Source organism: Ixodes scapularis, unplaced genomic scaffold (assembly GCF_016920785.2).
Source record: "Ixodes scapularis isolate PalLabHiFi unplaced genomic scaffold, ASM1692078v2 PGA_scaffold3__209_contigs__length_174095766, whole genome shotgun sequence".
Classification (NCBI taxonomy): domain Eukaryota; kingdom Metazoa; phylum Arthropoda; class Arachnida; order Ixodida; family Ixodidae; genus Ixodes; species Ixodes scapularis.
In genome coordinates, this window is record NW_024609868.1 from 18415456 (window position 1) to 18435266 (window position 19811).

Genomic DNA, 19811 nt, shown 5'->3' on the forward strand with positions numbered 1-19811 from the left:
GTTCAAAACTAGTAAAACATAATTCATGCCTAGATGTTGGAACCAGACTGTCACCAACACAGCAAGTTTGTAATAATTTCCTAAATACATCTGGCGGGATATGCATTTATGTGCAGCAAACTGTTTGGTCTGCACAGATACTCGATTCATCTTGAAACAAGAGGCATCTGTTTTGTCTACTTCAGCAAGACTAGCATCATGTCCCAAACTTGCTACAAAAGCCAGGCGTAAGAACAGCAGCGATGTGAGATTCATTGTTTGCATTTTGACTAGCAAACATGGCAGGTGAACCGGGCACTTTATTTGAGTGGCAGCCCCCCACGTTCACAGAAATGAGCGAAGAGTTGGCAGACCTTGCAAGACTGCCTGATGAGAACAGGGAACAAAATGCTTGCCTTTGCAAAGCAGGACAGTTTGGCCTCTTCGAGATCCTTTTCCGTGAACTCGCCTCTCTCCAGCCAGGACACAGAGTCGGAAAAGGTGGCCAGCGTTCTTTCCAAGTTGGGATCCCTGTGCCCCACCATAACAGACGCAAGTTGTACATGTGTCGTGACACCGTAAGAACTTGAAGTGGGTTCGGTGCCCGCTTGCATTTTACTCGTAAATGACAGCAATGAGCACCAAATCTGAGCACATCAGCTCGTGCTGCATACATATAGATTCCAGCAAGCCACAATTAGTTTTGATAACAGCCTTTTCGCCATACTGAAGAAATGCAGGAAGCTGCACTATCAAGCAATTGGACCAACTGAGCTGGCACTCTTCAACACATCCGATGGGGTAACTTTAAACTATATGCAATATCATAGCAAAAAAGACAAAACTACAAGTAAATTCTGCTTTAAAAAGAAGACTGCAAGTCACCTGTACGAGTAGAAGCTGAAGCATCCACCAGGACGAACGATGGCTCCTGCTCCATACGCACCACCTTTCTCTCTGCAGACAGCCATAAGATGGACTGTATATAATACTTGCATAATCAAATATATACATATAGTCAAGCAATTCCGATGTGATCTAACCAGACATGCTAGGGAAGTTTGGCTGCAGAACTCTAGAACTGTGTATAGGAAGACTCTTTTCAGACTAATCCTATTCACCGACACAAAGAAGCAGCAGTATCTCGTGAGCCAAGATATCTTTAGCTGAACACAGGCTGGCTGCTGCCTTTTATTAGTACCAGGCGTGATCAAATGAAACTTGTTTGTGCCACGTCACGTAGACCAACACAAGAGGAGCCAAATGACGTTTTGATTATTGTAATAAGAGCAGACCAAAGTACAAGCGGGCAAGCGTTCATTCTTCTTGCATGTCTGGTTTTTGTTTGACACCAGTGAACAGATGGCCGGTGTGACTAGGAGTCCGTCGAAGGTTGGTCAGCGAAGGGTGATTCAGTTCTTTACAGCGGAACAGTGTTGACCAGTCAACATTCCTTGCAGAATGTGGGCAATGTATAGTGACAAATGTGTGTCAAAGAACAGTCACCGACGGGATGCAAATGTTTCACAAAGGACATGAAGAAGTGGAAGATCTCCCGTAGCTAGGCCAGGCGTCCAGTTGCGGAAGGCGGATGGTATCCACCACTTCCCCCCGCAGTTGGGTGCGTGTCTAAACGCGTACAGCAACCTCTTATAAAAAAACCTGGTGCACTCTTGCTTCCTCATGTATTGCTCCGTTTAATTCTGCCCCACCTGGCGATGTACCTTTAAGGACGTATAACAGAGGTGCACAAAAAGAATCTCATTTGACCACACCTTATATAGATACACCAGCCATAATCGTTGAATATTGTAATCCAGTCTTCCTCGTTTAAGCTTGTAGCTAACCAGAAGAGCACAGCAAAGGGGTTAGCACTGGACTGTTATTGAATGCTGATTTCTTTCATGCAACGAGCAACTCCAAATAAAGAAAATGTGCTATCATCACCATTCTCAGCACTGGTGACTCTTGTCTGAGTGTAAATGCGGCAAAGCACCTCAGACTTAAACATCTGTGATGCACGTCTATACAGTTTCACCAAGAAAAGCCACATCCTAGTGTCCTTGGAATTAGGAATGCGTCACTTTAACTGTAGAGCTATTTGCCTGGTTATTCAGATTGTGGAACTCACCTCACTTCCCGCAAAAGGTACTTGTGTGACAGCAATTGGGATGCAATCGAAAGGCTAGAAAAACAAATCTCTTATGAACTGAATGCTATAGAACATTCTTCTGATAAAATATATTTAAGAGCAGCAGGCAGCATTCAAAAGCCACCCTTTTTTTTTGTTCAAGAATACGCCATATTATTTAGAAGGCTTTATCAGGGTTCTCATTTCCAGCAAAGTAATTTCAAGGGGCAAGGGAAATGACATGCCCACTACATTCAAAATAAATAATTATAGATGAACAGGAAAGTGCAATGCTCCCAAACGCTTCTGCAGGCAACAATAACTTGCCCAGCTTTCAGGGTGTGCATGTGCTTTACCTGAGGCTATACAAGTTTCTTCTACTTCAATGTTTTCTTCTCTTTCTACTTAGATTGTAAGCAGACTTGATTGATATAGGAGAGTATTGCTGCTGGGGTCGAATCAATATTTATGGTTATTTCACATGCTTAAGCAAAATCGTTCAGCCTTTCCACTCTCGTGAAGAAGGAAGACCAGCAGAGCTGTACTCGATACACTGTGTGCTTCTTCTTCATCGTCTGTTTTTCGCGCTGTTTCCTTTGATGAATTCCCACCAACGCGCCCAACTATACATTCTTCTATTATAGCTGGAAAGGTTGCCGCCATCTACGAGCGATGGCGGGAATCATACTGGTTGTGTGCTTGCCGCCGTTGCTTATAGATGGTGGTAGCTGTCCGGATAGGTTTGTGTCGACATACACGGACACAATCCTGGGGAACCTAGCCCTTAACAGTTCCGCTGTAAAAACCTAACAAATATTTCCCAGATTATGCTCTTCAGCAGCCGAGGGCACGAACAGGTTATCAAATGTACCTCAAGTAGGGTTGTGTGAATACTATTTGAATAGTAATTTCAAATAATACACCAACCTGGCATTCGCTTCGAAATGAACTTTGATATTCCTGCTTGCTTAAGTGTTAACTCGGCGGGTTATCCCTGCCGAGTGCACCTCTCAGCGAGCACCTGCACACTGCGACGAAGCAATACACATGAAGCTCAAGGGCTCTGAGGGTATTGCTCCCCTGCAGTGCACAGGTGCTCGACGAGAAATGCACTCAACGGGGCTAGCCCATTGCAATTATGCAAGCGTAGTGGTGTATGTTAGCTGACATAACCCGACACAAGGAAGAAAAAAGGAGACACATAAAAGGGAGATACCATAGAGATGTCGGGTGTTGTCCCTTCCTTTTAAAGTCACCGACCGTTTTTTCGGACTCCAATAATTCGGACTTGTTCGATATTTGGACCTAAAGGCGGAACCGTGACTTACCCCACAGAAATAGTGTGTATTCAAGACCAATGTTTCGGACAGCTTGAAGTCTGAAAGTTTGATTATTCGGACAAAATCGCCCCGAGCGATCAGCGGTAAACACAAAGAAACCGCCATTTTGAATTTTGTGTTGGCTGCCAATGGATTAACTTGGTTTGGCAGCACTACTTGAGCACTTCTGAGTCCTACTGCTAGGTGACGCTATGGCAGCCCTTTTTTCCCCATTTAGCGGCATGTCATCATCATCATTATTATCATTTTGCTTTGTTTTTCGTTCCTTCGCGTCGCCAGTCACCATTTTGCGCTCGTGGATTTGCGCCTCTGATCTCGTTCAGGCAACGCCGGCTTGGACGTCATGGCCCCATCTGTTGTTCTGCTACTCCACCATAACGCTAAAAAAGAAGGCAGCGATTCTAAAGCTAACAGAAAATCGCCAAACGGAAACGGAGGCGTAACCTAAAACAAGGCACGTAGGCGTAACCTGAAACAAGGCGCTGTTCACGGCATTTTTAAGCCCACTTGGGAGTAATAAAGGCAAGTTTTTCAATCTGCTGATTTTTCGGACTACTCTATTATTCGGACATTCTTTCGGTCCCAGTGAAGTCCGAATAATCGGTCGGCGACTGTACATGTCTTCCTTTTTTGTCCCTGTTTGGGTAAAGTTATGTCAACTTTTCACTAGCTTGCCTGCACGCTTTCTTTTTTTTTTTTTTTTCAGTATACGTTAGGCAGCAATGTCTTGACAACCCACGTTCATCATTCGTGCTTCTTTCTTTGTTGTCATATCTGAATTTGAAGAAAGAATATTCGCACATAGCAAGCACATTTATAAATACCCTTGATTAGAATAGCTACGAAAATATTTGGTGTTTCCACGCCACATTTCATAACTAGTATCGTTATATTAAAATTAATTGAGCTTAGAAGTGGACTGTGGAAGGTTGGGAACACTCACAAGTTCAGCTGAACCTTCATTTAAACACGGTGTGTATGTTAGTGAAAGGCCTTGGAGAAACTCTCCTATATTCAATTAGAAAATATTTGGCCGAAACTACTACTATTCGTTTTCAACTCAAAATCCACTACTACTACTCGCATTCGCACAAGCCTAACCTCAAGGGGTTTCTCCAACCCTAGACACCTATGCAGCACACACAAGGCACACCTAGAGATGTGCAGGAGTACATTGGCAAACGTGAGAAAGAACTTCAAAATAGCACTAGGACGAGAAGCGAGAAATACCTCGAATAATCCGGATGCACATAGGGCACGGCATTGAAGCTTCTGGCACAGTAGTTGACAGAGAATGGAAACACAAAATGGATTTTGCGGTCTTTGGCATAAAAGTCCGACTCCTGAATAAAACGAAAAAGAGAGCGAAAAGCGAGACAATGTGCATTAAAATCGGCATGTACGTATCATTATGTGCTGACAGTCTTAATCGAAGCTGTAAATTAATATAAAAGTGTTTAAACTAATGTAGTTAGTTATAGTTTCACTAAGTAGTACTTTCCAAGTTATAATAAAGTTTATACAACATGTAACCATAATGCCAAGTTAATGACACATGAGCAACTTGTAGCTCAGTTCAATTAATTACTTGTTGGAATTATCTTAATAAATACGCATAGAGTAATCCCTTGTTATAACGGAATCGCTTTTTTCAAACTACCGCTTTTATCAAAACGTAATGTGGTCACGACCAAAATGCATATATTTTTTTTACTGGATTATTCTAAGTGTATCGGCGGGCGACCACGCTTATTATGAAGGCCACGGTGCCGAAAGCATGCAAGCCTACACGGGTACACACGGAGACCCTTGCGTTCCTTCCCCCCTTCTCCACGAGGCAAATGGCAAACTGGGAAAACGGCAAATAAGAAAACAGAGTAAACGGGTGATGGATAGCAGAGCATGCGAAGCCCCGCTTTCGATGCCGATGCCCCGACACGGGGACGCAGGCAGGGAGCAGCGGCGCAGCAGAAGCAGTGTCCATATTCTGACGCTACTCACGGCATCCGACTCTCTGTCCGGCGCTACTCACGGCTCTGCCCAACGTCGTAATCGGGTCAAGGGAGATATGAAGGCCGGAGGAAATCATCCCTTCGGGAGCCCTCGATGCGCGCCTGCAGAGTACTACACACACACGTGCGTCGTATGAGAGATTGGGAGTGTTTACCAAAAGTCCCTTAGATCTGCGAGGTTGAGAAAAGTGGCCAGCATAAGTCATAAAGAGGCACAAGAATTCGACATTCCAGCATCGGCTGTTCAAAACTGTCCAACATTTTGCAGAACAAGCAAGGTATTGGATGAGTTTGAGAAGTTTCTCATGCAAGAGAGCGTGCCCGTGACTTGAAGATGAAAAATAGCCAACTGCTTTGCGACCGTCAAATTTTCTCTCGCGAGCGTGCTTACCGACCCGGAGCACAGTTTCCGGAGCCGAAACGATTTCTACAGGAGTGTGTGAAGACATGTTGGCAAAGCCACCGAGGATAACTTTGATTCGTTCATGCTTGTAGATGCGAACGTTCCTGTTGTTGCTCCTGCCACGAGTTCTGCGATCGCACACTTTGCGTGCGGCCAGGGTAAACACAAAGCGACGTCGGAGAGGTACCTCGGGAAACGCCGACGACTGCGGAGACGCGAAACATCCTACGGCTGCTTCAAAACAAAGTAGCGTGCAGTGGCGGTGACTGTGTTCTTGCAATGCCTGGAGCAGTTTGAGGAGAACTGATGCCCGAATGAAATTATCGGCAAATTCCACTTAATTATTTTTTTACTCGGTAAAGTTGCTACAAGATCTTCATAACCAAGGTTTGTTTGATCAAACATATGATCAGAGTTTACCGTAGTGTTCCCGTCCAACTTCAAGGCCACTGGCACTGTTTTTTTGCCTCTATCGCTTTTATCAAACTACCACTTATATTGAATTTTTTGTTGTCCCGTTGACTTCGTTATAACGAGGGATTACTGTAGGTATTTACACCTGCTTAGTCTCAAAATCAGTGCAACATTTTGTTACTGCCCCAAACGGTGTCGTAAGCATAGTCCTGAATCCAAACAGAGCTATGCCAAATATTGTTCCTGGATTGAAAACTGAACCATTGATCAGCCGTCATGGCGAACCCCGACATCCTGGAATATTTTAGATGGCATCAGAATGCAGTCAGTTTTTATGAGTAACTGCAATTATAAATACATTTTTAAAATTGTATTTGTGATTTAGTTACATATTCAACTTGATTGTCTTTAAAGAGTAACTTTTACTGCTCTAGCTCTAACGTGCACGCATGCATTCTCGTTGGCATAGAAACAACCTTAAAAATAAGAGCACCATAACAAAAAAATCTCACGTCAACAAACTCTGGGCACGGAACAGTGCAACTTCCAGGCACAGACTCGAGCAATTTATCCAGTTGGTTCTCCGCAGAAGACAGCCCGGAGGGGCTTGCATTCAGAGAACACCTGAAATGGAGTTGGCGGTGAGTCGGACTACAGTGGCCTTGTGGCGTTGCTCGCAAACACCCCCGTGTAAAATAAAAGAGCCGTCACCTGATAGACTCCTTGTTGAGTAGAGCACAGGCAAGTTCCTTGAGTTGGGGGAGCAGAAACTTGCGACTAGGAGCTTCGGCCAGCGTCTTCATTTGCACAATCTGCAGAGCAGTGTAAGACCGGGAGGTTTCAGGACCCACTACTTCCACCCTCGCAAGGAAATCGCCACATGTCACTACCGACAAGTGTATAATCAGTGTTCCACATTGAGGCAAAAGCTATGATGACATCCTTTGCCTTCCAACAGAGGACAGTGGCCTTTCATTCAAATCTTCGAAAAGTCGCTTCTAAAGTTTTGATTCGGGTAACAAAGGGGTTCTCAAACTTCGCTATCTCAAGCAACCCATCCCTGCCGTGAATGGCAACCGAGGTACCTCTCCTGATCTTGACATTGATGCAATAAAATGGTGCAAAAGCCTACACAATTTGTAAAGAGTAATGCACACACTAGGGCCTGTTTGGGTAATAGTTACGCATCAATACATAGCTCAAATCCGATAAAATGATGCTCAAAGAGGAAAATACTCCACCTAGGGGTCGGGATGGTCAAGGAAAATTGGGAGTTCAGGGAACTACTGAAGACGTTCCGGGTAAAACCTGGGTTCCTGGTAAAGCAGTTTGAGAGACCATGATGTAACACATTTGGTTGATTTTTACAGTAGAGCTGTTAAGGGCTAGGTTCCCCAGGATCGTGTCCGGTATGTCGACACAAACCTACCTGGACAGCTACAGCCATCTATAAGTAGGGTTGTTCGTTTTCGGGTTTTATGATTTTTTTAAATCGGGGAGTATAAAAATCGGGTGATATTTTTCAAGCCGATATTTGGGGAGGAATCGGGTTTTTGGTAGAAACATTCCGAAATTCGGGTTTTTTCGGGTTAAATTTACAAATAAACTCAATAATACATTTTTTTTTTTTTTTTTTTATCAGAGCGTATTTTAAGCTTTTTAACGCTAAAGCATTAAAATTAGGGGTCTGTTTGAAGCTGGTAATCCGGGGGACATCGGGGCTTTCCAGCTCCGATTTTCATCAATGGAAGCACCGCCCACGGAATCCTCCTCTCCCTCAGGCATCAACAAAAACCCCGAACATTCGAGGGATAATCGTCTTCGATCACATAATTCGCTATGGAATAAACCTGTTAAGTTTTCCCGATCTGTTTACGCGAATGACTAGCTCGGACGTTGTTCGTGAGAAAGGTTGGACGCCAGCGAGATAGCCATGCTACTTGAGAGACCCTGCTGGGCGTTGACACCTCAGCGGCCGAAGGGGGATTGATAGTGCATTTCACAAGCTACGTGCAGCAGGGTCGAAGCTACGTGGCGCGCCGAGGCGGTTCCACCTGCACAGCGGGGGGACAGGAAATGTCCCTCCGAGGCGCCAACACCTATTGTCGCTTTTCCTCAGCAGGCCTCCGTAGAATGTCACATTGAGCTAGGCGCGCTCGTTGGTCGGTTGGTTGAGAGTCGTGTAGCGTCCACAGTGCTGCAAGCAGCTTGCGAAATGAACTATAGGTCACTGTTGTCCCGAGGTAGGGTAGCTAGCGTGTGTGCACCGCAAAGTCCGTGAGGCATAAAAAAAAAAAAAATTAGTTAGTTTTTGTGGTTTCGTAATTCAGGGAGAAATCGGGTTTAACCCGATTCTCCTGAAACATGTTTGGGGTGTAAAAATAGGGTAAAATCAGGTTTTACCCGGAAACAGACAACCCTATCTATAAGCGACGGCGGCAAGTGCACAACCAGTATGGTTTCCGCCGTCGCTAGTAGATGGCGCCAATCTTTCCAGATATAATAGAAGAATGGATTGTTGGGCACGTTGGTGGGAATTCATCGTAGGAAACAGCACGAAAAAAAACGGACGACGACGAAGAAGAAGCACACAGTGTATCGAGTACAGCTCCGCTGGTCTTCCTTCTTCACGAGTAAAAAGACTGAACGTTTTTAGCATCCTGCCTTCACAGCTGAAGTTGCCTTCCAGCAACGTTTTAGAGCAGTCTAGCAGTTTACAATGTTCATCAAAGTGCCACAATAAAATGCCTAAATGTTTTCTCAGGAAGGCAAGGCGCATTCACAGCTGAACACGATACGCAATAATGAGAAGCTTACGTGTGAAACGCCAGAGAACTCTTCCTGAAGTTGCGAAGAGGCGCTGAGGTAGCTTCCAGACTGCAACATTGCATAGTGGTGGCCGGCGTCAGACAGGGACTGGGCAAGGCTCGCAGCACACATCTGGATGAGCTGCGAAAGGCGTTCTTCGTCTTCCAATGTCAGCCTGGGTGATGAAATGGGGCTTGGTTAATTCACGACATATAATCTTTCAAAAAGGCTTGAGGTACACCTAAGCACTTCTTTTGAGTTGTGAATGCAAAAGCATGCAAGCCGCTCGTCCGCTCCATTTTTCGTCTGCTGTGTACTTATCGTCGTCGGTCAGCGTGCGTGCTCCCCTGGGCACGCTGACCTTGGATGCTCCGTGTTAACGGCGCGCCATAAGGTGAGCGGTCGTGGAAACTGACGAGCGCAGCGGCCAATGAGAGCCCCGTCGACGCGCGCCAGCCAATGGAACTGAAGGCGAAATCCATCAACTTAACTCCGCTCCTATTGGGATCGTGGAAACTAGGTGCCGTTTTCGCACTTCAAACTGATGACGTCGGCTCGCTCCACGGGACAGTTAATGCTTTCGTATTAAAAGTATTTCCAACTTGATTAACCTGTTTCATCATTTGTTTTCTTTGCCCTGGTGGCTGCTCGGTAATACGCCGGCCTATGGATGACCATTCTGTAGGTTGACTCTAGCAGAGATTAGCACAATCTGATGACAGCTGACTATAACTCTGGTTTTGTTTGCAAGTTCAGAACTCCCAGTCACCCTAAATTAAGTCGCAGTGCTTTGCTAAAAAATTAAGCTAAACACCGTTCCTTACCAAAGGACCGTTCATCAGCAGCAAAGAGCATGGAATGTAAACACTTGCTGTTTCCATCAACATTTTTGTTGTGTTCCAAGCATTTTCTTTGAATGAATAAAGTGATTCCTAGATCAAGATTGGCATCCCTTCTCAATGTCCAAAATACAAGTGCATTTACTCCTAATATTAACTCTGAAGCACACGAGGGCAGACACCATTCCGGTCTAGCCACCTGCTGGCTGCTGAAGTGCCGTCCCAATAGCGACACAGTTTTCTAAAGTTCAACAAAATGTTCCTTTGAACATGTAGGTAACGATCATAATTCTTCAATACACATTATACATGATCAAATTTAATGTAGTCCCACTAAAACATTTCGTAAGTGGATCAACACAATCTATTTGCTGAAGAGAAATAAAGAGAAACCTAAAAAAACTTGCCCAAGAAAGAGTTCTTTCCAGAGGGCAAACATAGCTTCTGTGTTGGCTTCAAGACAATGGGACGACAGCAAGATCCCCTGCAAAACAAAGAAACAAAGATGAAACATCCGATTTCATGCTTCCTTAAGGAGAGAATTTCATCAGATTTGACTTTGACGTATAATTTTGGGCACAGAACTATGCATAATACTGAAACAACACTTTTTTAATATTGAGAAACCATTCTCAAAACATGGGGAATGAGCAACAATGTTTTGCTTCAGGCTAGGAGAGCAACTGAAGGCTTCTTGGGATGGCGAGTGGTGGTGCGAAACCAAGGCTGCTTAGACCTCAGCAACCTAACCCAGAAATGCTTCAACCAAATAAGACACGGCACGCTGGAACCTAACGAAAGGTGGCAGAAGCAACTCCTCTCACTTTTCTTTAGAAAGCATCTACCATATCGAATGTGCGACAAGTCTTTCCTCCAAACTTGCATACAGCAGTCAATGAAAACTGGGATTCCTCAGAAAAGGGCTTTAGACTTACCTGTTCAAAGTGTCCAGCTTCATTTGGATGGTTTGCGACATGGACCGAGACCCCCAACCCTCCTGTTCTGAGCTCTACCTCTTGTGAAAACTTTCTGTAGTCTTTGTCCACAGTGCCCATTCTGAACAGACAACAAAACATGAATCAGCCACTACCCAGCCCTGTGGTCAAGTTGGCTACATTAACCCTTTGAGTGTCATGCCTGAGTATACTCGGGCGTGCTCTCACGTGGTTTCAGTTTCGGTTTGCTCCCTGCTCCTCTCAATTTGGCTGTCATTTTGTTAACGTGTATCGGCATGTATGAGCAAGCAATGAAAACAAATGTTTTATCTTGTAGCATCCCTTTCTGATGGCATGTAACTTTTTTAAATTTTTATTTAGGTCATTTTTGTTTTGGTATGCTCCTTCGATGCTACAGAATGGTGAACCTATGCCATTCAACCTCGCGCTTCATGGCAAACACCGTGATCTAGACATTACGAATGAACTTGGTATTCTATGACTGTGAAAGCAAGAAAGCTAGAGTTCCGAATAAACAAAGGTCGAGTAAGGCCGCTCGAAAGAGCGAACCCGGGATGCGAGGTCGAGGTGCGACTGCAGAGCACAAGGTGTTGAAAAGTGCAATATCAGAAATATGTCATAGGTTGGAAATATGCAGACATCTATTAACTTCACGCCCATAAAATATTGTTTTTTATAAATAAAAAATATTGTTTGCAGAGCATGCTACAACGTGACCAAGACCAAAACTTACGTTTGACAAGCGGTACAAGAAAATCCAGCACTCAAAGGGTTAGCTTATCATCAATAAGAAATTGAGAAAGAATATAAATGTCTCAAAAAGTTAACCTTGAAGAGACACGGACAGGGTATTTATGCTAGTGAAGGTTTTTATTTGTATCCAAAATATGAAAGCCCAAATACGCAGAACACAATTTGCGGCTCAATATTCGCTTTCTTGCCGCCCAAAAACCACCGATTGAGAACTGGCTGGTTTGAGTCAAGCTCACTCTCTTCTGCATGGTCACGTGCTGTTCTCTATGGTTTAGGCACACACACCAAATATAAACAGTCCTAGATCATCGAAGGAACACACTCAATATTAAAAATAGAAAGAAATATACCCATTTTTTGTGGCTTCTAAAAAACTGCAATACGCTGATTAAAAAAAAAAATTTGCGCTGAGAACCAGAAGCACTCTAAGCATGCTCTGCATAATGCTCAACATGGCATCGTATCAAAGGAGTTCCGAGCTGGACGGCTGAACGAAGTGGACTAAGCGATGGCGGCGGACGACGGGCGTGGGACCCCTACTTCAGAACTGTTGTTTGCGATATCGGCGAACCTGTCTAGCTTAGAGAAAAAAATCGTTTACCGATCAAACCAATTAGGATCTATTCCGTACGACACGCCCGACGACCAGGCTGATTCGCACAAAGACATCGCCGAGTCGTCGCCCCTTCTCCTGGTTGAAGGCATCGCTCGTTCAACAAACACAAATTAGTAAGAGCTTGAAAAACGTGCAAACGTCAAGCACAACATGCTCGACTTTTGCGTTTGTTGTGCGACGTGCACGTTTTTTGTATGCTTCGCACAACCATAAAAATTAAGGAAAAAAAAAAGTAGAAAACGTGGTTGGGTGTAACCACGTGACTTCCGACAACTCTCTCCTCCTCTATATATCTCCTTCATCCCCAGACAGTTTCAGTTTTGGTTCCGAGCAGTTGCGTTTTTTTACTTAAAAATATATGTGACGCTGTAGCAAAACACTGATTGGGTAATCTTCTGACACCATACTAAATTGCCTGGCAAAAAACCTTTTCTGGGGGTGTCAGTGTCGCTTTAAGTCAGAACCTTGCATGTAGTATAACATACCAAGGAGGAAAATACATACTTCGTTGCCACTTCACAGAAGAGAGGGATCATTCGTTTCAATGCAGGAGAAAGTTGTGAAGCATTGAGCACTGCTCGGAAATAAGTCACTCCGTTTGTCGCCTGCTCAGTAGTTTGGACATCAACTCCACCTGGAATGAGTGAAACCAAGGTTATGTAAAGAGGCGTGTTGACATGGCTGAATTCTTCAACGATAAAATAGCCTTTTATTCAAATCTGCCTGGTGGCTCTTCTCCTTTAGTGTCAATATGGGTTGAAACAGCACAAGTAACCTTACGAAACCTGTCAGAGTAAAGTCATATAGAACCTGGCCCTTGTATTACCAAAAGCAAGTGGAACTGTTTTATTCCATAGCCATTTCAGGCTCCAAAATAAAAATAAACAAGGCAATATTAGCGATTTTACTCTCCTCGCTGTAAAAAGTCTGAGCAGATCCCATCAATCCTGACCTGACATCTAAGAAGTCACACCCCCAGTTTGTTTTGCAGTCTTCTTAGCTCTAAACATTAATCTTCACAGACCACTGCATATATCATCTTAGCGCATGCTGTATTTTTATGCATATTGTCACAACACTAAAGAAAAAAAAAGAAAAAGAGTCGCAGGCGTTGCTGTTAGGCAGAAAAACAGGATGAAATCTAAAGAGTGACCCCGTGCAGCATGCAGACAGACAAGTCTTGTGCTGTGCATGCCGACTGAACTGTGTCAGTGTACAGTCTAAGCTCGTTATAACAGACCTTGATTTTGACCAAGATTTTGGCCTGCTGTAAAAGGAGCATGTTGTATGCAGATATGAAGTTGAGTTAATGGTATGTAGACGAAAACTAACCAAACTTCACAAATCTATATGTTATATCCAAATGTCTGTTGTAACCAGGTCTGTTATAATGAGCTTAGACTGTACATCCAATGCAAAGATTAAAAAAGCTCTAGCCATCCTTACTCATCTTGAGGTGATTCAGTTTTGTGAACTCAATTGTAGGAGAGACATCTGAGAGCAGAAGCCGCGGCAGGCATTCTTCGTCCTCGACCTTCATCTGGTGCTTCAGTAGCTCCAAGCCTGTCAGCAAGGAAAGAAGTGGCACTCACAATCAATCTGCATCTCAGGATTTGGAAGAAACGAGACACATTACGCAGCATACGAAAAATCTTTGATACCCTCACTGTAGACAGACTCCCTCTGTGAAACATCGAGCTGATCAATCCTCTTGTTGATGTTGTTTTCCTCTTCGGATTGAATCCTGGACTCGTGCTTGCTGTCTGGATTCATAACCAAAGTCAGTTTGTGCCTATTGGCCTGAAACAAAAATGAAACAAATTAAAGATAGAAGTGTGCAAGTGCCAGGTTCGGAACAGAATGCATTAGTAGTTTATGTGAGCAACCATCCAAATCTGTATGTCTCATTCACAAGAAGAGCAATCAGATAGATTTGTGTGCAAATACAGAATGAATAAAAATTAAACTCATAGTTCCTGCATATCATAGATCCAGAAATTGAGGTAAAATTTGCCCAAATTGCCTTTTCTTCTTTTCTTTATTTTCACACAACTGCTGAATCTACATTTGGAAGTCATCAAATGCACAGGTCTGGACACAGTCAATTTAAAAAGAACTTGTCAAAAAGTTTTGTCGGTTGGATGAATCGAGCCTAAGCGAGTTTCAACGTTAAACAAATAATCAGCACTGCATTCATCAAACATAATTGCAACCAAGCCCTTTCTATTGCATGGCACAGTACGAAAAAATGCACAGTAGCTAGGCAAGTAAAAACTAACATAGTGACAATACAGATACAGTAAAGGTAAGTTATAGTGCAGTGCAATACCGACACTGCAACAAATTGTTTCTCGGTAAAGTCAAGATTATAAGTAGGCTCATATTAGGAAGGTAAAGTAGGGGACACATGAGCGACGAAGACGGGCGTCGCGTGGCAGCGTGCGTCAATATCCATAGTAACTCGTACAGGCGTCCCTACGTCACTGTGACGTACGCGCCTCACGGTGCAGCGCCGCTCCAATCTGGTTCGTCCAGATATTTGTGCGCGGAGCGCCTAGCGGCAATAAAGCAAATAATGTGACCGTTCGTATGGTCTGTTCGGTATGGGTTCAGTGCTATATGTGTGGCTTGAACGCTCCCCTGAGAACGTTCTAGTCATCTGCAAAGTTTTTTCAAGTCCCATGAAAGACACGGAAGGCATTGTGAAATCACTATCTCAATTAGAACCAGGCAGGTCTTCACAAACAACAGGGCGGTACGATGACGAGCGAGATTGGTTTGGTGGTTTGAGACTTGAGTTCAAGGTGGGGAATATGTGTGCCGGAATATTACTGCCACAGCCCATGAAAGTGTTAACACGAGGGGTGCAGAAAAGATGCCGAGACGGTGCGCTTTGTACCAGGGAGACATTTGGCGGCGTCAAATTTGTCGAGCAAGCCATTCGATGCCGCTGGGAGACGAAGAAAAGTGTTATGAGTTTCGGAATTTTTCTGCTGGGTTAGTAATTGTGTTCGTAGGAAATTTACTCCCATGCACAATGTTTTTACGATGTCCGGGGATAACGCTTTGTCACTGCACATTTCAATGCCATGGTGAAAACACCTGATAATTATTGCATTCGGTGTAACTTCCTCGGCATAAAGTCAATAAAACATCTCAGTGTCTTTTCAAACGAAAGCACCAAGTTTTCATGAAAGCTGGTCGTGTCTCATACAAGCGATTCGCGCTAGCCTTTTCTGTTCAATCTGGGCCTCTATGCCTAGAACTTTTCTTCAGGACTGACATGCCGTGCACCTCCAGCAGTCTCAGCTAAGTTAGACACGTTGCATTTCGACTTGTAAATAAACAATTAAACAGTCTACACAAAAAATAATTGTAACGATTTCAATATTTCTTTTTAATGTCAGCTTGATCGGGTAGAAAAGAAAAGCAATCACGGCGTTGCTAGTGTTGTGAACATACCTTTTGTGGTATGTTCACAACATTACTATTTTAATAGTAACATTGCTAAACGCGTCGCCGAGCAAGCGCGTGCGTGGCCGAATGGTTACCGCGCTTGACTGTCGAACCGGAAGGTCTAGGCTAGATTCTAGTCAGCAGAATGTCCTTTCATTTATTCTTTCAACTTGGCGTTATCGTAAGTTCGAGAACATTCACGTCTGATTGAGTTCCGAATGTTCTATGTGCCGAAAGTTCTATGCCGAATGTTCCAGAAACCCACGAGGGTACATAAGGGACTCACTATGGCGAGCGAAGTCAGTCTCGCTCCAGCGCTCAATCCTGCTGTTTCGCCGACATTGACGCCTGCGACACTAACTAACTATTTTTTGTTTTTGGCACAAGTTCACCCCATTAAACGTTTAGTTTCTTCAGTTATTCTTCGCCTCACTATTTGTCATTCATGACAATATAATGGTAGCACAAGAACATACGCGCCAGTTTTATTTGTTTTATTTTTAATCTGAATACTTTCATTTATGTTTTGGGCATTAATTGAGCGTTTTAAAGCGAAGTACTGCAAGTCACTCTACGTTTGCTGCCAATGGTGGCCCAGCAACTATGTGTGTCGCGCGACCACTGCACTATGGGCTTTTGCGTGCATTTGTCTTGAATCCACAAATAGTGCTGCGTATCGCCAGGTGGTGCGTCATGCAGCACGCCGTACAGCACCCAGTTTCACCACTCAGGTGTCCCCTGCTTAATGATGCTGACCTTGAAATAGTGCTCCACTTTCTCTTGGAAAAACCTGGGGTTGGCTTCGAGTTGATCCCTCAGCCATTTGACGTGCCGGTTCACTTGCAAGGACTTCACAGGGTCCCCGCCATGGTTCCAGATTTCCACAGTTGCCTGTAAAACACATTAGAGTGACGTTAGCAGTGAGCACAACATTGTTTATGCAATTTACAAGGAAGGTCAACAGGTATATCCTTACGTAATTCAGGCTCATGCCAAAGTTGGAAGTCTGGTGCTTGAGCGACAGCTCAACAGAATGCAGGGCCGCCTCAATGCGTTCCTGGGGGAACCCGTCTCTGCAGCATGAAAAAGAATAACTATAAGGGCCGTGTGTTTCTATGCTTATTCCTTTCTGAAAAAAGCAGGTGTTACAGCCGAGCAGATATGCGACATTGGTACTTTAGTATTAGGTACAGTTTACTCAAACATGTTATAGGGGAGCAAAAATTATTATCGCTTTGAAGTTGGTGGCCCAAACCAGCATGTTCCATAATACTAGCGGTTTCGATGACAGCACTTCTATTGTGACCTCAAAGCAAGAAACACTAGCGGTTGCCTGTTTTTGCTAACAGTGTCGTGCTCTGTTAGCGGAATTGGACATAAACGTGACTGACTAAGCCAGTGGTCTCAAACTCATTTGAGCGTGGGGGCCAGATATCCAACACCTGAAATGACGAGGGCCAATATGACGAGGGGGGGGGGGGGAGGGGGGAAGACCTCGTATTTTATGCCTTTTGTAAACTCGGAGTCGTTCCAGGGACATCTTTAAATTTGATTTGCTTATAAGACCACTTCAAGCCTTAACCTGATGTGATAAGAATAAAAATGACACTGCTCCGCATTTTTAACAGAACAAGTACACTGTCGTTCCCATTGTTCAATTCACCCAGGAATTGACCAAGCTCAACATGTCTCTAAAAACAATCAGTTAATATGACAGTTGTTTTCCTGGCGATTTTTACTACAACAGACGAACAAATACTTGTCTTCTGATGGGGTTATATTTTTGAAGGCGAGAATTCCGAGCTCGTAGCTTTATCTTTGCCAGTTACTCCTGCTGATCGAGAGTTTGTGCAGCCGAAATGCATTTTTCAACGAATAGCTTGCGCTTGCAGCCTAGTAGTGGAGTTATTGCATGTTACAGAAAGCTGGGAAGCAAAACGTAAAGTGAAACAAAGGTCAAATGAACACAAGTAGGTATAAACTATGAGATTATGTTAAAAGAGCATGGCTGCTTTTCGAGCAAAAATGAATCGGCGAGATAAGATAGCGCATGCCATTTCTAGCGCTCGAGACATTGGGACCGGGACTCGTAGCCGGTTGCCTGCGGGCAATGTCCCAGCGAGTCGCGGGCCGCGTGTTTGAGACCCCTGGACTAAGCACTGGTACATGGAAGACTGTGCCGTTAGGCACAAAAAGAGCCTTTGTGGGATGTTGTTTATTTCAGCTGTCCAACAATGCCTGTCTGCAAAGCATTTCATACGCTCTCGAAGGGTTGTTGTAACAACGCAAGACACTGTAGGCTGTATAGAGAGCCTGTAACCGTATTACAGAGTTTTCGATTGCTCGATTAAATGATTTATGGGCCCCGTTTGCTATACGAGTTGCAAGGAGGTTACGAATACGTTGAGCGTCTATGAGCACGGGCGTCGGCAGGATATTTTACTTGGTGGGGGCACAACGATTGCACGTGACGCTCTCTTTGTTTTTTTTTTGTTTTCCTTCTTAAATTGGGGGGGGGGGGGGGGGGGGCATTTTTGCACTGTACAGAAATATGAAATTGCCAAATTGAACAAGAAATTGTATATATTCATGAGTCACAACCAACATATTCCCACAACATTTTTACTGCATATTATACTAGTAGATATCTAAGCAAATGTTTACATAAACATTCTTAAGTTTCTGGTTCTAATTGTTTATGTAAAAAGGCCCACTGGTAAGGTTATGACAACTCTCGGTTTAACCCCCGCAGCCTGGAAGCAAAAATTTTGTGGATGGTGAACGGGGCATGAGCACTTCAGAATTAACGGGCTATCATCGCTGATTAAGGAACCACCGGTAATTTAGTAATTTATCCGATTTGGCAATATGGCTATACAATAAGTTAAAAAATACTGTACAATGCTTATCCATATACTGTCAAAACATGGGGAGAATGGCTTCCTCCGCATCATTAAGAGAAGCAAATGAAATAAGGCAAGCAAGCTTGTATAAAACGTTCCAAGTCTTTAAATAAAAAAAGTCCGAGGACACCTAAGCACTTTTTACGAGTTGTGAATGTGTAACAATGAATGTCGTTCCTCTGCTCCCGTAGTTCGTCTCTCGCGTAGTGATGTCGACTGCCACGTTTCGCAGGCAGAAGGCCGGGTACGCGCCTTCGTAAAGTGGCCGCGCTGAGCTTGACCGTGTGGCCTCACTGGAAACTGCCCGGACGGGTTCTAGCTCTGTCGCCACCGCTCCCTCCTCTTACTTGTGGCCGCACCACTGCGTGCACTGCGCCGCCATGGAGAAGGCTTCTCTGGTAGCGTTTTTTGGAACTACGCCGCACGAGAGCCCATGGGAGCCTCATTCCTTGATGATGCGCGCCAGCCAATGGGAGCATAATCCATCAGAAATGGGCTTCACTTGGGAAAGGAGATTTTAGGTGCCGTTTGGCCAAGATTGGCGCGGTTTCAAAGCTGATGACGTCAGTTCGCTCCATGGGACAGTTAATGCTTTTGCATTAATAGCTAAGTTCAAAGACCCGATCGACCATACTACACGTGCACTTCATGATATTTTAGTTTCCCTGATGAAGTCATTCTTTTCCTAATATTCAAAATATTAAAAGTGAGAAAGCTAGATAACTCCAAAATAAATGTGCAAGCTTAGAAGCTACACAAATACGAAAAACTCATTATTTCACTTTCGACAACCCGAAAAGTCATCAGTAAATTTTTGAGTGCTTTTTATACAGATGTCGCTAATTATCTCTTTTTCTTCGATAGGACAAAAATCTGCAGTTAAGCTCTAGATAGATAAAGTGGGCCACATCTGTTTTATTTCAGAATTTGATAAGTCGATTTTAGAGTTCTGTCTGCTATCTCTTTTTGGGTCTTGTACTTAACTGTTCAAATTTGCTTTACTTGAAAATATCCACCCTATTTAAAAGCGACTAGCTGTATCTGTAACAGGTGACTTAAAAATGGGTCCCATATCAGCCGGATTTTGGAGGGCAGAGGTGGCTTAGGAGTCAGGAGTGACTGGGACAAAAATTGCCTTAATAGATTCCGGCTGATAGTCAGATCAGCCTAAATAGATTCTGGCACAAGTCAGAAGCGGCTG

The 19811-nt window shown here is 44.0% G+C and overlaps 1 protein-coding gene across 1 annotated transcript in view; it reads right to left on the reverse strand.

Annotated features, from left to right (window-relative positions):
- LOC115320539 (presequence protease, mitochondrial) overlaps window positions 1-19811 on the reverse strand; it is a 52663-nt gene that overhangs the window by 17832 nt on the left and 15020 nt on the right. The window contains exons 12-25 of the mRNA XM_029980764.4: window positions 16684-16780; window positions 16464-16598; window positions 13913-14051; window positions 13698-13814; window positions 12756-12885; window positions 10862-10982; window positions 10334-10410; window positions 9097-9262; window positions 6991-7091; window positions 6792-6903; window positions 4681-4793; window positions 2111-2164; window positions 865-936; window positions 396-510 (exon numbers count right to left, since the gene is read on the reverse strand). Coding sequence (XP_029836624.2) covers window positions 396-510; window positions 865-936; window positions 2111-2164; window positions 4681-4793; window positions 6792-6903; window positions 6991-7091; window positions 9097-9262; window positions 10334-10410; window positions 10862-10982; window positions 12756-12885; window positions 13698-13814; window positions 13913-14051; window positions 16464-16598; window positions 16684-16780 — 1549 coding nt within the window. The remainder of the gene's footprint in view (window positions 1-395; window positions 511-864; window positions 937-2110; window positions 2165-4680; window positions 4794-6791; window positions 6904-6990; window positions 7092-9096; window positions 9263-10333; window positions 10411-10861; window positions 10983-12755; window positions 12886-13697; window positions 13815-13912; window positions 14052-16463; window positions 16599-16683; window positions 16781-19811) is intronic.